The sequence below is a fragment of the Diaporthe citri genome (genome assembly GCF_014595645.1).
Source record: "Diaporthe citri strain NFHF-8-4 chromosome Unknown scaffold_3, whole genome shotgun sequence".
NCBI classification, from domain to species: Eukaryota; Fungi; Ascomycota; class Sordariomycetes; order Diaporthales; family Diaporthaceae; genus Diaporthe; species Diaporthe citri.
This window is the reverse complement of record NW_025064848.1, coordinates 2,092,470-2,106,039: the sequence shown is the minus strand read 5'-3', so window position 1 is coordinate 2,106,039 and position 13,570 is coordinate 2,092,470. Positions and strand designations below refer to the sequence as shown.

Below are 13,570 nucleotides of genomic sequence, written 5' to 3'. Positions count from 1 at the left end.
GACTTCGAAGATGCCCGAGAAGCTGCACTGCCTCATGCGTTCTTTGCCAGCTGGTTTTGTTGCTGGAACAGGTAGCCCCGAACTCTGTGCTTCTCAAGCAACTGCAGATACCGCTCTGTTGCACATTGTCAGCCATCCGTTGCTCTGCGGAATCCAATGCACTGCATATCAACTGCTTCAAGAAGCCTCCCCGGTGGGAGCGCATTCTCCTTGGGGCTCCGGGGCTTGCCCTCCTGACGATAGGCGACGGTAACACTGACCTCGCAAAGGACCGCACTTCTCCAAATGGTTGACGCCCTCCCGGTAGTAACACTTGCTCAGCTCCTCCCGGACGAGTCGTCCCATCATGACATGCACCCATTGCTCCCGGATGATGGCATCCTGGGCCTGCTTGACGCGCTTGTTGTCGTCGAAGTCGACCCCTTCGAAGGTTGGTGGCACGGTCGGCTTCTTGGCCAGGAAAGCCTCGGACTCGGGGGTCGGCATTGCGAGTTGCTGTGGAAGTGGACGGGAGTGCAATCGACTAGCTGCTGGATGGATGCGTTGTTGAGAGGGCGGAGGGCGATGCGACGGTGCTCCCTCGCGCGACAGTTGACGACGAATGGACTTGTCTCGATATCTAATTATGCCAGCCGGCCGGAAGCTCGCTTGCTGCAGTCCCAGGGCGCAAGCCGACACGGGCCTTTCTCTCTCCCCAGTGCCCAGCATGGGCCCGTGCACGAAAAGGGTACGTACTTTTTATCTCTGTATCGCAGCCTGCCGCGGGGCTTGCAAAGGTGGAGTCGACGGACCCACACTAGCTCTTCGCCGCCAGAATTTTTCGATTCTGCCCGCAGATTGAACTTTTCCTGCTCCCAAGGGTCCTGCCACCCGACTTAATAAACCCCGTCGCAACTTTTCAACTCAAATCTTGCCTCCCGCATCCCTCTTTCTTCCACTCCATCTCCCCTTGGAAATTTTCAACTTGATAATTTCCTCATTCTTCCCTCTATTTCCTACCCAATCTCACTCTAAAACCATCTCAAGTAACTCTCTTCATCATGGGCAAGGTCAAGGAGGCAAAGGTCAGCAAGACCAAGGCGGAGAAGCCTTCGGCTGTCAAGGCTGCCGCTGTCACCAAGTCTACGTCGACCCCCAAGGCCAAGTCTAAGGCCACAGCTCAAGAGGTTGCCAAGAAGGCCACTTCCAAGAAGTCCAAGAAGCAGGAGTCCTCTTCTGAGTCCTCCAGCTCCGAATCCGAGTCTGAGTCTGACGACTCTGCTTCCTCATCTGACTCTGAGTCCTCCGAGTCTGAGGACGAGAAGCCCGCGCCCAAGGTCAACGGAAAAGTCAACGGCAAGGTGAACGGCAAAGCTAAGGCCGCGGAGTCCTCTGACGACTCCGACTCGTCGGAGGATGACAGCGACGACAGTGATGACAGCGAGAAGGAGACGCCTGCCAAGGCCAAGGTGAAGGCCACCGCCCCTGCTGCTAAGAAGGCTGCTGCTGCTGCTGCCGAGGAGTCGTCCGACTCCTCTGACTCCTCCGATGATGAGGAGGACAGCGACGAGAAGCCTACTGCTAAGAAGGCCGATAGCGTGAGTAGCTTCATTTCACGAGCTGTGTATAGGCTGTCTGCTGACCAGTATACTTGCAGTCTGATGAGGATGACAGCGATTCCTCCGACTCTGATGATAGCGACAGCGACAAGAAGGCTGCGAAGCCTGCTGCCGCGAAGGCTGCCAAGAAGGCTGAGGATGTGAGTTGTGAAAAAAGATGGATTCGACAGTGCACTTGACCGAAGCTAATCTCTCTCTTCACAGTCCGACTCTGAAGACTCTGACGACTCCTCCGATTCGGACGACTCCTCCGATTCCGACAGCGAGTCATCTGATGAGACCGAGGCACCATTCGCCGCCAAGAAGCGCAAGGCTGAGGAGGCTGCTGAGAGCTCAGCGAAGAAGACCAAGACCGAGGACGCCTCTGAGGAGAGCTCTACCCTCTTCGTTGGCAACCTTAGCTGGAAGGTCGACGACGACCTCCTCTACAATGAGTTCCAGAATTGCAAGGGTATCACGAATGCCCGCATCATCACCAACAGGGAGGATGGCCGCCCCCGTGGCTTCGGCTACGTCGACTTCGACACTGCTGAGAACGCCAAGGCTGCTCTGGAAGAGAAGCACGGTGCCTACCTCGACGGCCGCGACATGCGTCTTGACATCTCCAGCGGAAAGCCCAAGAACGACCCTGCTGCCCGTGCCGGCGACCGCGCCAAGAAGTTCAACGACGAGATGAGCCCTGAGAGTGACACTATCTTCGTTGGTAACCTGTCCTTCAACGTCGACGAGGAGGCTGTCTCAGCTTTCTTCTCCGAGGTTGCTGAGATCAAGAGCCTTCGCCTGCCCACCGAGCAGTAAGTTGTGCCCTTCAGGCATACAAAATTTGCATCATGCTAACTCCCCTCTAGGGAAACCGGACGGTTCAAGGGTTTCGGTTACGTCTCCTTCAACTCCGTTGAGGATGCCAAGAAGGCTGTCGAAGAGCTCCAGGGTGCAGACCTCCAAGGCCGTGGAGTCCGCCTGGACTTTGCCAGCGGCCGACCAGACAACGGCGGTGGAGGCCGTGGTGGTGGCCGAGGTGGGTTCGGCGGCCGTGGAGGTGGCCGTGGAGGCCGCGGTGGCTTCGGAGACCGCGGTGGACGTGGCGGCTTCGGCGGACGTGGCGGTGGACGTGGTGGATTCGGTGACCGCGGTGGACGTGGAGGCGGTCGTGGAGGCAGCACCGGCTTCCAGGGCAAGAAGATCACGTTCTAGGAGAGCAATGATCCGTCCCCAGTTCCGAAGGGCGGCAGCACAGCTGCTACGAAGCAGAAGGTGAAAAGCTCCACGAAGCAGAAGGTGAAAAGCTCCAAGAAGCAGAAGGCCGCGTCGTAAGGCGTGCTGCCTCACAAGTGGGTTCCGAGGGCTCGTGGCATTTCAGAGGGCTTTGTGGGTTGTCGGCATCGATACCTGTGGGCTTATTCATGACTTGTGGGCTTGTTCCTGACCTGTGGGCTCGTGTGTTTCACAACACACTCAAGGCACTCTTGGTGTCTGCTCCTTGCTCTTGGGAGCATCACTTAGGTGATGAGTTTCCTGCTTGATCCTGTGGGCTTCTGTGGGCTTTCTTCGGAGACCTGGATGTCTTGTGGGAGCATCCTCGAGTCTCTTGGCCGGTCTCTACTGAGGGTTCGTGGGCGTTGGGGTTTCCAAAAATGGGATTTGCATTTGGTACACGAATACTGAGGGCTTCTGAGGGCATCGTCGCCGCCTTGGCAACGCCGGCTGGCAACGCAGATCTCCATCGAGGTATGATTCTAGTTGGCTGTTGAGCCGGTAAGTATCCCCCAGCTGCCGAGATGTCCGTACTTCTTTTCCAATACCCAGTTACTTCTTTTTATGCAATTAGTTGTAGGATACGATAGACAGTGGTACACTTCATCGATCGATCGATCGACAAGAGTTATTTGAACAATATTTCTCCCACAAACCGACATGAGTGAATGTGTGAAGTTGTGGCGACACCTCGACCCATCCCAGCCCAGCGCCTTTAGTCCAAGGCGAGCCGAGCCTGCCTGGATTGCAGAGTGGTCTTGAGCAGGAGAGACAGTGAAAGATAAGATCATGTATGCATACACCAATGCGCGAGGAAGCGTCGCGTCATTGGGGTGTGTTGCTGGCCCTCGTGTGACGCCGCATCCAGCGGCTGTGGCCAGTCAGGAGATCAGGCTGCTGGGGCACTTGGGGCATGTGGACGGGGTACGGCACTTTTGGGGGCGCGGTGATCAGCACTTGATCAGCCTGATCCCTAGGCCACTTGACAAGGGGACCCTCCTCCCTCTGGCTGCTGGCAGCAGGCGTAAGCTGAGTCTGGTGCACTGTACGTACTTGCCGTGCTTGGGGGCTTCTAGGGTGATCCTGTCAAGTGCCGCCTGGCCCAAGAGACAAAGACACGACACAAAGCCCGCCTACCGTATTAGGCGTGTGGTCACGACGGCAGGACGGCCCTCATGCCTCCACACGGCGGCTTCCTGCCTTCTTGACCTGGCCTACCCTGCAAGGCGTAATCGGAGGCGGTCTACATAGTGCGGTTGCCTGCAGTTCTCGGATACCGTCTCACGGGTTTAACGCTCCTTTTGTTGAGATGCATCACACACACTCGACTCCTCTTCCCGTTCCCGCTGCTATTCTGGACGCTGCACTCCCGAGCCTCCCTTCTGGCAGGCGACCGATCCTGTCACATTTGCCTCGCTTGTCCTACTCGGCTGCATTTCCCTGATCCACCTGCATTCGCATCTGCATCTGATCCGCATCTGATGCACATCCACTGCGGTCTACGCGTCCACGTACGGTACCTACTGGCTGGACATCCACCGTCCCGCCCACATCGATAAAGCCCGCAGATCTAGATCCACTCAATCCACCGACCGGGGCTGGGCAAGGGCGTCCAAGGAGGGGTCCCCTTCTGTGTTCGACTTACACCACCACGTCTCTCTTGTGCACTGCCGTGCTGCGCAGTGCAACCACAACCGCAGCCAGACATCACCTTATTCCTCCCCGTCTGCTCTCCTCTCTCCTCCTCTCCCTCCCCTCACCTGCCCAGGTCCCGCCACTCCTCTCAGACGACCGGCATCCACCTCTCCTCTCTTTCTCCTTACCGGCCTCACCCCCTTTTCGAATCCGCCATGGCTTCCTCGCAGCAACACCGCCGTCCCGGCCCCAGCCGCCCCAGCCGCCGTCCCATCCCCGACTCCGATAGAGTTTCAGAGAGTATTGCGCGATCGGATACGAGTCCCGCAACAACATCAGCGTCGCAAGCCCAACGTAATGATGGTCAGTCAATAGCAGATGCAGCAGACATGCCAATATCCTTCCCCGGCGGTAGGATTTCACAGCAGCAACAGCAGCAGCAAGCTGACACTCTCTCACAAGAATCATGGGTCGAGGTCGCATCCCAGCCGTCTTCCTCCTCCCTCTCCTCCATCGGTGACGAGATCGTTACGACCGGTCTACGAGTCGGCGCCCAGTCGCACCCACCCCGAAGAAGACGTTTGCAACACCATTACTATCAGTCGATGCAACAACATGTTGTAAGCCACGCTGCTGCGCAGGCAGGCACGAGCAGTCAGGATGAGTACGACGAGACAGAGAGCGAGGAGGATCGCTTGATGACTTCGTCCAACGAGAACATGGGCGCTCGGCCGGGGAATGGGAGTGTTGCTCTGCAACGGTCACAAACTGCGATCGGCCCCAGCGCCGACTTGTCCGACTCGGAGGAGGAGGACGACAACGGTACTGCGCTGGGCAGGCCTTCACCCTCACAAGGCTTCCGCCCTCAGCCCAACGCCTTTACGCACCCGCCTGCTCACCTGAGCCACCGTAGCTACTCCACAAGCTCAGCAATACCGCCCCATCACCCCGCTGCCAGAGCGCAGTCGTATTCCCACAGGTCACACAATCGTGTCCGCTCAGGCTTTATGTCGCCGGCCTACCAGGCAGACAACGACGCCGCCCTGCGTGCCTCCCTCACCACCCTGCTCTCCTGCGCCGCGGCAGCCAAGAGCCTGCCCGGAAGGCGAAACGTGGCCGCCGAGCCATCGTCGGGGGAGCCGGTCATGGGCGCGGGCGTCGGGCCGAGCAGCCAGCCGATGGAACTGAGGCTGGTACCGGAGTCTGAGCTGGGGCCTGGAGGCTCGCCGGTGCACGTGTCTGCTGCGCCGAAATCGTCGCCGCGGATGCGCCATCCCACAACACGTACGACGTCCAACTCTAGCGTGCAGAGCGCTCCCGCGTCCGTCTCGTCCAAGGAGGAGAAGGGCAAGAGAGCCGCCTCCCAGCCGAAATCCCAGCGCGCGGCCAAGAAGAAGAAGGTGTCTGCGGCGGGCGTGGACGACAGCACTGTGACGTGGATCAGCCCTGCCACTCTGACCTGGGTGCTGGGTACCGGGGTTGTACTCCTGGTTTCTGTTGTGGGATTTGGTGCGGGTTTCGTCGTTGGGCGCGAGGTCGGCCGACAGGACGTCCTCAACACGATGAGCGGTGGAGGTGCCCCGATGAGCCCGGGTGCGAACACGACGTCATGTGGTGGTGAAGTGATCCGGAGTACCGGCAGCGGAACGCTTAGGAGGTGGCGCTGGGGGTCCGGGATGGGGAGGCTCGTGAGTGCCTAGTGGGTGGAGTTCATGGAGTTGATACCCATTTGAAAGGCGCAATTGCTTAAGTTTCGGCGCGGGGACATGAGAGACCGACCAGAATCAGGCCACACATGCCCATGGCGCAGTGAAGCTGGAGGGATCTACGGTTCGGCTGAGCCGAGTGAAGAAGCTCAACACCCAGATTGACTTCCCTTTTGTTTCACGGGGGAAGAAGGCGTTTCTGGATACTTTTGTCCCAAGCATAGGGGCGACAGTTGCTTTTTTTTTTTTTTTTTTTTTTTTGCAAGATTAGGAGATACCACGTCCATTTTGTCCACGGCTGTTCTGGTCTCGCCGCTAATTACTGCGAGACCACGACGCAGGCGGAACTGAAGAAAGAATACACAACAGTGGAAGAGCGACAAGCAGGGCGGAGCAGGAATAGCATTGGCTTACCTAGGAGTTAATACGACGAAACATTCTTTTCACCAGGCTAGTTGGTACTGTACAGATTTATTGGCCAAACCGACTGAACGGGCATACTGTTCTGTAGCTTCACATGAACAAGCCCGAGACATATCATCTCGGTGTGTCCAACCCACGCATGACAGTTGATGTGGACAGGTCCTGTCTGGATTTCCCATCATGCAACAGTAAAAAGAATTATCCTCCTGCAAGGAATGCTTGCGCGGCGCTCTGCCCGGGATCATACGAAAGGTCATGTTCTTTTGGGCCAGGGGGCTGATGTGGGTAGCTAGCGTGCCAACTCAGTTTGCGTAACTTTTGGGGGACAGGATTGAATGCATTTATTTGATTGTATCAAGACACTGAGATGCTCCGGCACGAATGTCGCTTGCAGCAGTTTTCAACTATCAGACAAGTAGCTCCTCTTTTCGCATTAGGGCTCGGTCATCTCGAGTGACATGTAGTTGGTATGAAAGGCATGGATTGATTGGAGTGTGTATTCTTAACTGTATCTAGTGCTCTTACACTTTTTCTAAGTACTTCGTGAGGATACGCTGTTTCCAACTTGTGAAGATCTACAAGACGTAAAACCTCAAGATCTGCTGAGGCCCTCATGAGTTCTGCTTGCCCTTAGCCTTGTCCTCGCTACCTCTGTTGGCGCTCTCCCCTTCCAGATTGGGTTCCTCGTTCTTCTTCTCGCCCTCTCGTCTTTCCTCTATCAACCTCGCGAACCCGATCCCCGTCGCGATACCAGCCAGGTGCGAGATCCAGTCCTTCTGGCCCGGCAGCCGCCTGAAAATCGGGATCAGGTTCAGGCCCACGATGAGGCCGATGATGCCCAGCCCCTGTATGCCGTTGGCCGGGTCGGGCGGCAGGTCGAGGATCTTGAAGCCCTCGAAGCGGTGCAGCCAGAAGTAGCAGCAGATGACGCCGAACACGGCGCTGGAGGCGCCGAGGCCGTAGGTCAGGTGGCGCGTGAGCACGCACTTGTACAGCGATGCGAGGAAGCCCGCGGCCCCGGACCCGACGAAGACGGCCAGGTACTCGGCGCGGCTGGCGTCGCCGCCGTGGAGGAGCAGGCCGCCGAGCAGCCAGAGCACGAACATGTTCTCGGCGAGGTGCGAGGCCGCCTGGTGCGAGAAGATGGCGGTCACGGCGCCGTGGGGCCGCGGCTCGACCATGTCCAGGATGGCGTGCTTGTTCAGGAACTTCCACGCCCCCATGCGCCGCCACGCCACGAACACGGCCAGGTTCGCCAGCATCAGCGCGTACACAGTCGCGTTCCCCTGCGTCAGCCACGGCACGAGCCGCCGGTCCTCGGGCGGCACGCTGTAGAAGCCCGACGCCCACCACAGCAGCGGCACCAGCGCGGCCACAAAGACGGTCGTCGGCAGCAGGAGGCGCCACCTCGGGGTCTCGGGCGGCGCCTCAAGGCCCGAGGTCGCTTCGGCGCGGTAGGCTTCCTCCTTGGCGCTCATGGCGACCTGGCGGGCGCCTCCGCCTTGCGTGGTCGAAAGGCCGCCCCAGTTCTGCTGGCCCGCCTCCTCCTCGAGCTTGCGCTTCTCCTCCAGCGCCTTCTCCTCGGCCTCGCGCCTGGCCACGTTGCGCGCGCGGATCTTGTCGATGATGCTCTCCCCGTAGACGTTCTTGTCGCCGGTCTCTCTGTACAGCCAGGGGCTTGATTTCCTACCGGCACTCGTGTCTTCCCCGGCAGGGCCGTCTGCGCCGGCCTCCGACTCGGCTGCGCTCTCCAGAACCCGCAGCTCGTCCTCCGCCCTCAGTCCCGCGTTGGTGATCTCGTCGACGGGTACATGCGCGCGGAGCCAGTCGAGCCCCTGCTTGATCTCCCGGTCCGTGAAGCTGGCGGTGTTGGCCCGCACCTCCGGGTCCTCGAGGCTGCCGGCGACCCTACGGCCGTGCAGGATCCTGAGCAGCTTGTTGGCCCTCCAGGGCGTCATGTCCGCGGAGCCCCCGAAGATGGTGGTTACGGTGGCCTTGTCCAGTTCGTCATCCTTGCTGAAGGGCAGGCCCTCTCCATCTTCGTACCCGGGAGGCAGGTCAACGTAGTTTGTCACCACGCGCGAGGACCCGAAGAAGGTCCTCGTCTGCTGCCCGATGCGCCGCGTGGAGATGCGCCATGGCTGTTGGGGCTGGTTTCGCGCGAAGGTCCTCGCATGCTCTTTAGGACCTTGATGTCGTGGGGAAATCCATATCGAAGAGAAAAGCCGGGCTGGGCCGGCGACGGGCTCGGGCATGGTTCCTCTGGTAGCACTGGAGCTCACGGCCCGGGCCTGCTTCTGCAGGTTGCGCCGCAGGGCCGGGGCGGCGCGAAGACAGCAGTTGGCACCGAGAAAGGTGCTCATGTCGCCGCAGATCGTGCGCAATTACGGCCCGCCCTCATGCATCCACCTCCCATCAAAGCAGTGCACGCAACTCGGCAAGCTGAGGTTGGTTGCTTCTGCCAACTGGTTGATCCGAGTTCGTCTTGACGTCGATGGTTGACGAGCGCTAGAGAAAAAAAGGCTGCCCGGGGCCACACCCCAAAAATGGATCCACAAAGCAGGGGTCCCACGCTCGCAGTCGTCGATGTTCTTCCACAGCAGCCAGTGAAAGGCGGCTCCACCCACAAACACATGTCTGGGTCTCCAAATTCGAGTCCAGCAGCTCTACTTCACATTCAGAGACAGCCGGACGCGGTCTTCACTCTTTCAACATTCCATGTACAAATATTTTGAGAACCGAGGTGCCCGCAAATGCTACTTCAACACGGCATCTCTGGCTCGATACTTCTACGAGCAAACGGGCCATTTCACAGCTCATGTCCTGACAAAGCTGCGCGCCCTCCTCCTCTCCTCCTCACTCAGGACCCACTGGATGCCCTCGTCTGAGGTGTCGCCCATGATCTCTTCCCACTCATCGTCCTCCATGTTGGCGACCATCAGCACTTGGCTCACCTTCGCGAAGAGCTCCCTGACGCTGTAGTTGCCGCCCTTGGACACGACGTTGATGATGGCCGAGAAGTCGCGCTCCATGCGAATCACGCCGAACGCGTTCGCGCGCCCGGAGTAGCCCCATGCACGCTTCTCCAGTACTCGCGCGAGGTGCTTCGCCGTCAGGTCCAGCAGCGTGCTGAACGTCTTAGGCGTCATGATGCGCGCGATCGGCTTCATCAACGCGTCCCACCCGTGCTCGAACCGCCGCGCCACCTGGTCCAGCAGCTCGTCCTCGTCCATGTCCTCCGCTGCGGCCATATCCGCCAGGTCCTCCTCGCTCAGCGTGTAGTCCACCTCACGGAACGTCTCGGCGAGCACCCGGTGCATCCGGAGCTTGACCACCTGGTTGGCCAGGACCTGCAGCCCTTCGCTCAGCAGCTCGGTTGTTTTCGAGGTGAAGCTCGACAGGAGCGTGTTCAGTGCATTAGTGACAAAGGTGACATCGTGCTCGAACGGGAACGTGTCCTCGAGCGCCGGCTGCGGCCCTGCGCCGTTGGTGCGTTCTGTCGACTTCCCAAGGAAGGTGAATATGATCCTCTCCAGGTACTCGTTGGCCATGTCCAAGCTGTTGATGAGGACAATGAAAGCTATGATCTTGTCCTCCGGTGGGAATCCTCCTTGCACTACCGGCTTCGGATATGATTCGTCTCGCATCTTCCTCTGCACCATGCCAACAAAATCTGACCCCAGAACCCGGCCGACCGTCGGCAATACAGAGCCGACAGCCTCTCTCTGGTGCGTAGAAAGCGTCTTTTGTATGACTGTGTTGACGATGTACATAACATCGTCAACAGCTGAAATTACAAATGGAGGCTGGCCTTCCAATTGTTTCTGTGCGTTCAGTGATAGCCCGCTGGGCATCTCGTCTATCTGGAATGCCTTCTCCACAGATCTTCTGAAGAAGAATGTGCTCATGACATTGTAGGGCGTGGTCAGCTTCCCTGAGACCTTGCGGCTCAGGTTCGACTTGGTTAACAGTTCAGGTGTATGAAGAGGTGCATCTTCTTGAGAATCGGGCTCCTGGACGAATACAAGTCAACAAAGTATTTGCTGGCGGTTGCGTCTCCCAGAATCCACTCACCTTGCATTTCCCAGCAATGAACCGGGAGTAGAGAGACCACCTCCCGAGCATGACAGCGATCTCGTTCAGCAAGCCGTCCACCTCCTTCATGTTGACACCCTCATCCTCGCTGTTCCTCGGGTCATTCGTCCCGCCACCCACTGCTGGGGAGTTCACTCTTGATATGCCGGCCATTCCCTTTTGCTGTGGTAAGAAGCTCTGCACCAAGAATGAGAAGGGATAGCTCTTGACATCCGTCAGCATCCTGTCCACCCCTCTCTCGTCACTCCAAGAGTCCAGAATGATGCCACCCTGGACGTCTGCCTCCATCTGCAGCCTCTCGATGACCTTGACCATCTTGCCAGACCCGTAGTGTCTCTCAACCAAACCTCCGTGGCTCTCCACGATCTGTGCGATGTGCTCGAAGAGCTTGGTGATCGCATTCGCGTAGAAGAAGCCGTCCTGTGCGCCGTGGCCGCCGGTGCCCGACTTGAGGGTCTGTCTCGCCGTCCCAGCCACTCCCTGGCAGACATAACGGCCATAAACGTCCAGTCCCACATCGCCCCTGCCGATAAGAGGGAACAGCTTAAAGAAGCGCGTGACCTTGGTGCCGTCGCCCTCCTTGGCCGCCTTCTCAAACTCCCTCAGGAACAGCCCGCACAGGCTTTCCCTCGCGTTCTCGAGCGTGACCCACGGCGCGTCGGGGATCTCGACCGTGGGTACCGTGGCAGCCGCGAAGCCGCCGCGGATGATCTCCTCGGGGATCCTGCTGGCGCGGGCGATGTAGCCGGCGGCGGCCTCCCAGTCCTGCGGGGCGCCCATGCTCCAGACGACGCCGCCGACGCAGGCCTTGAGCTCGGCGACCTGCTCGACGACACGCAGGGTCTCCTCGACGCGCTGCTTCTCCAGGTCGAGCTCGCGCACGCGCCCGGACAGCCGCCCGGCCGTGTGGGCGGCGCCCGCGAGCATGTTGTTGCTGATGGACCGCGTGGCGATGACCTGCGTGCCCAGCCCCGCGCGCAGGTTGTCCAGCCGCCCCAGGTCCCGGCGCAGGTCGGCCTGGGCGGCGAGGCTGGTCTGGAGGCGGCGGGCGAGGTCGGACTCGCGGGTGTGGAGGGCGGCGAGGGCGGCGCGGACGTCGGCGGGGTTGGTGGCTTCGCGGATGGGGCTTGGCTCCGGGGTCGAGCTCTGGTGGGTGTTGCTTCTGTGGGGGCCCCCGTGGGCGGCGGCGTCCTGGGCGCTCATATTGGCGGGGCGGGCGGTTGTCGAGGGCGAGGGCGACGGGGTGTTCTTGGTGTTGATGGTGAGGGTGGCCGACCGAGCTCGGCTCGAGTCCTGTGGGGTTGAGGACTCGCCATTGAGAGCAGACATTGATGTGGCCGTGACAAATGGCGTTGCATGCCTGCCTGTAAAGGAAATATTCAGGTCACGGCTGTTGATGCCATCAGCTGCGAGGCTGCGAGTGCGAGGTTGTGTTTGGGTGCTGATTGCCTCGACGACGTTCCAGTGTTGGATCCAGGCCGTGGAAAGAAGCTACGTAAGTCGGTCTGCTGGGGTTCGTCCGTCCAGGATTGCCCCGTGGGCCTAACCGAGCGCTAGGGGTCCAGGGGATTCTCCCTTGCAGTGCATGGTAACACAGAATGCTCCAAAAGTGTTCAGCTGTAATCATGCCTGTAACTGTAACGAGGTCCGTGCTGCTGCTCTTGTAATTCCAACCACAAACGGTTTGTTCTTTAAAAGTAAGAGACTCAGTAAAGATAAACTCAAAGATCGCTCTTTGTTTTTCAATACGGCGTTCCCTCGGTGCGTACGCCTGTTGAATTTGAGACTCTCAACGAGTCCGTTGACAAAACCAATTGTCAACCTTGATGCTTGGGCTCTTTTGGAACCGACGCTCTATAAACACAGTCCAGGATTGTCTGGTTCAATAAGGTAATGGTGTTCCCGAAAGTGTGCCTCAAAACGTGAGCCACCTTCTCTGCTGCAGCTCCTTGGCCCAGAACACGATCACTTCCCAACGGTAAGCAGTACGATTTTCAAGTCATGACGGGGCCAGTCAGTCACACAACGGCAAGAAGTGTTGTCATCACTTGGTCCTTTAGAATGTTCATGTGCCGACTCCAGATATGAACGTTGCAGCGAAGCTCCACAGGCGCATATATGAAAGCACGGAAGACTAATCCCAGTGTTTACAGTCCTTTTGGACCTGTTGGCTTTATGCTTTGCGTATGGAGAATTCGGGAGTATCTTTGGCTCACTTCTTGGTGCATTGAAGCCGTTTTCATAGCCAGCTCGCTGCTAGCTTCTATGCCAGACATTGCATATGGACAGCACTCGCCCTTCAAAGATCCCATCGCCGGGCCGAGTCTGTTCAAAAAGCAACAGCTCATATTTGACATTCATGATGAAATGTGGCAGGTCAGGATAAATAGCTCTGAGGTTTTGCTGCTCTCGAGTCCTTCCAAAGGCTATCATTTGGGTTTGTTGGCAGCTATGAGTAGAAGTTCGGCGGATATGGCGATCAAGGGATTTTATTGCCTTACTTGCCTTGATCTGGATTGGTCGAAGAGGTTAGGCAGCTGAAAGCTGAAGTGGAAAGAGAGGGGCGTCATCATCACGGCAGGGACTCTAAACCCACAGAAGCGACCATTTATAGCAGAATGGGGCTGGCCCTCCGCAATTGCAGGCTTGCAATTTTTCTTCCTGTTTTGACCCCTTCTCATTTGAATTTATCCCTCTACCTCTCAGAGGTATCAAATTCTAAATGCTTCACTATAGGTGATCCCCTACAGCATTCTTATCCTCTTTGTATAATATGCAGACATTCCATCCGAATTGCACCCTACCTACAACTGGCCGCCGTTTTGTCGAAGGCCCTAACGTACGTGGTACTCTCGAAAT

At 58.3% G+C, this 13,570-nt stretch overlaps 5 protein-coding genes across 5 annotated transcripts; 2 read left to right on the top strand and 3 right to left on the bottom strand.

Moving 5' to 3' along the window:
- Nucleotides 1-32: 32 nt before the first annotated feature.
- INS49_008184 (uncharacterized protein) lies at nucleotides 33-486 on the bottom strand (the record flags this gene model as incomplete). The annotated part of the gene is made up of 2 exons (XM_043168929.1): nucleotides 33-115; nucleotides 261-486. 2 exons carry the CDS (start codon nucleotides 484-486, stop codon nucleotides 33-35), a joined length of 309 nt encoding a protein of 102 aa, XP_043026609.1.
- Nucleotides 487-1,040: 554 nt separating this feature from the next.
- Nucleotides 1,041-2,792, top strand: INS49_008183 (uncharacterized protein; the record flags this gene model as incomplete). Its single annotated transcript, XM_043168928.1, has 4 exons — nucleotides 1,041-1,577; nucleotides 1,637-1,738; nucleotides 1,803-2,392; nucleotides 2,447-2,792. 4 exons carry the CDS (start codon nucleotides 1,041-1,043, stop codon nucleotides 2,790-2,792), a joined length of 1,575 nt encoding a protein of 524 aa, XP_043026608.1.
- A 2,084-nt stretch (nucleotides 2,793-4,876) lies between these two features.
- On the top strand, nucleotides 4,877-6,187 carry INS49_008182 (uncharacterized protein; the record flags this gene model as incomplete). Its single annotated transcript, XM_043168927.1, has 1 exon — nucleotides 4,877-6,187. One exon carries the CDS (start codon nucleotides 4,877-4,879, stop codon nucleotides 6,185-6,187), a length of 1,311 nt encoding a protein of 436 aa, XP_043026607.1.
- A 1,040-nt stretch (nucleotides 6,188-7,227) lies between these two features.
- On the bottom strand, nucleotides 7,228-8,979 carry INS49_008181 (uncharacterized protein; the record flags this gene model as incomplete). Its single annotated transcript, XM_043168926.1, has 1 exon — nucleotides 7,228-8,979. One exon carries the CDS (start codon nucleotides 8,977-8,979, stop codon nucleotides 7,228-7,230), a length of 1,752 nt encoding a protein of 583 aa, XP_043026606.1.
- Nucleotides 8,980-9,432: 453 nt separating this feature from the next.
- INS49_008180 (uncharacterized protein) lies at nucleotides 9,433-12,040 on the bottom strand (the record flags this gene model as incomplete). Its single annotated transcript, XM_043168925.1, has 2 exons — nucleotides 9,433-10,629; nucleotides 10,691-12,040. 2 exons carry the CDS (start codon nucleotides 12,038-12,040, stop codon nucleotides 9,433-9,435), a joined length of 2,547 nt encoding a protein of 848 aa, XP_043026605.1.
- Nucleotides 12,041-13,570: the final 1,530 nt, after the last annotated feature.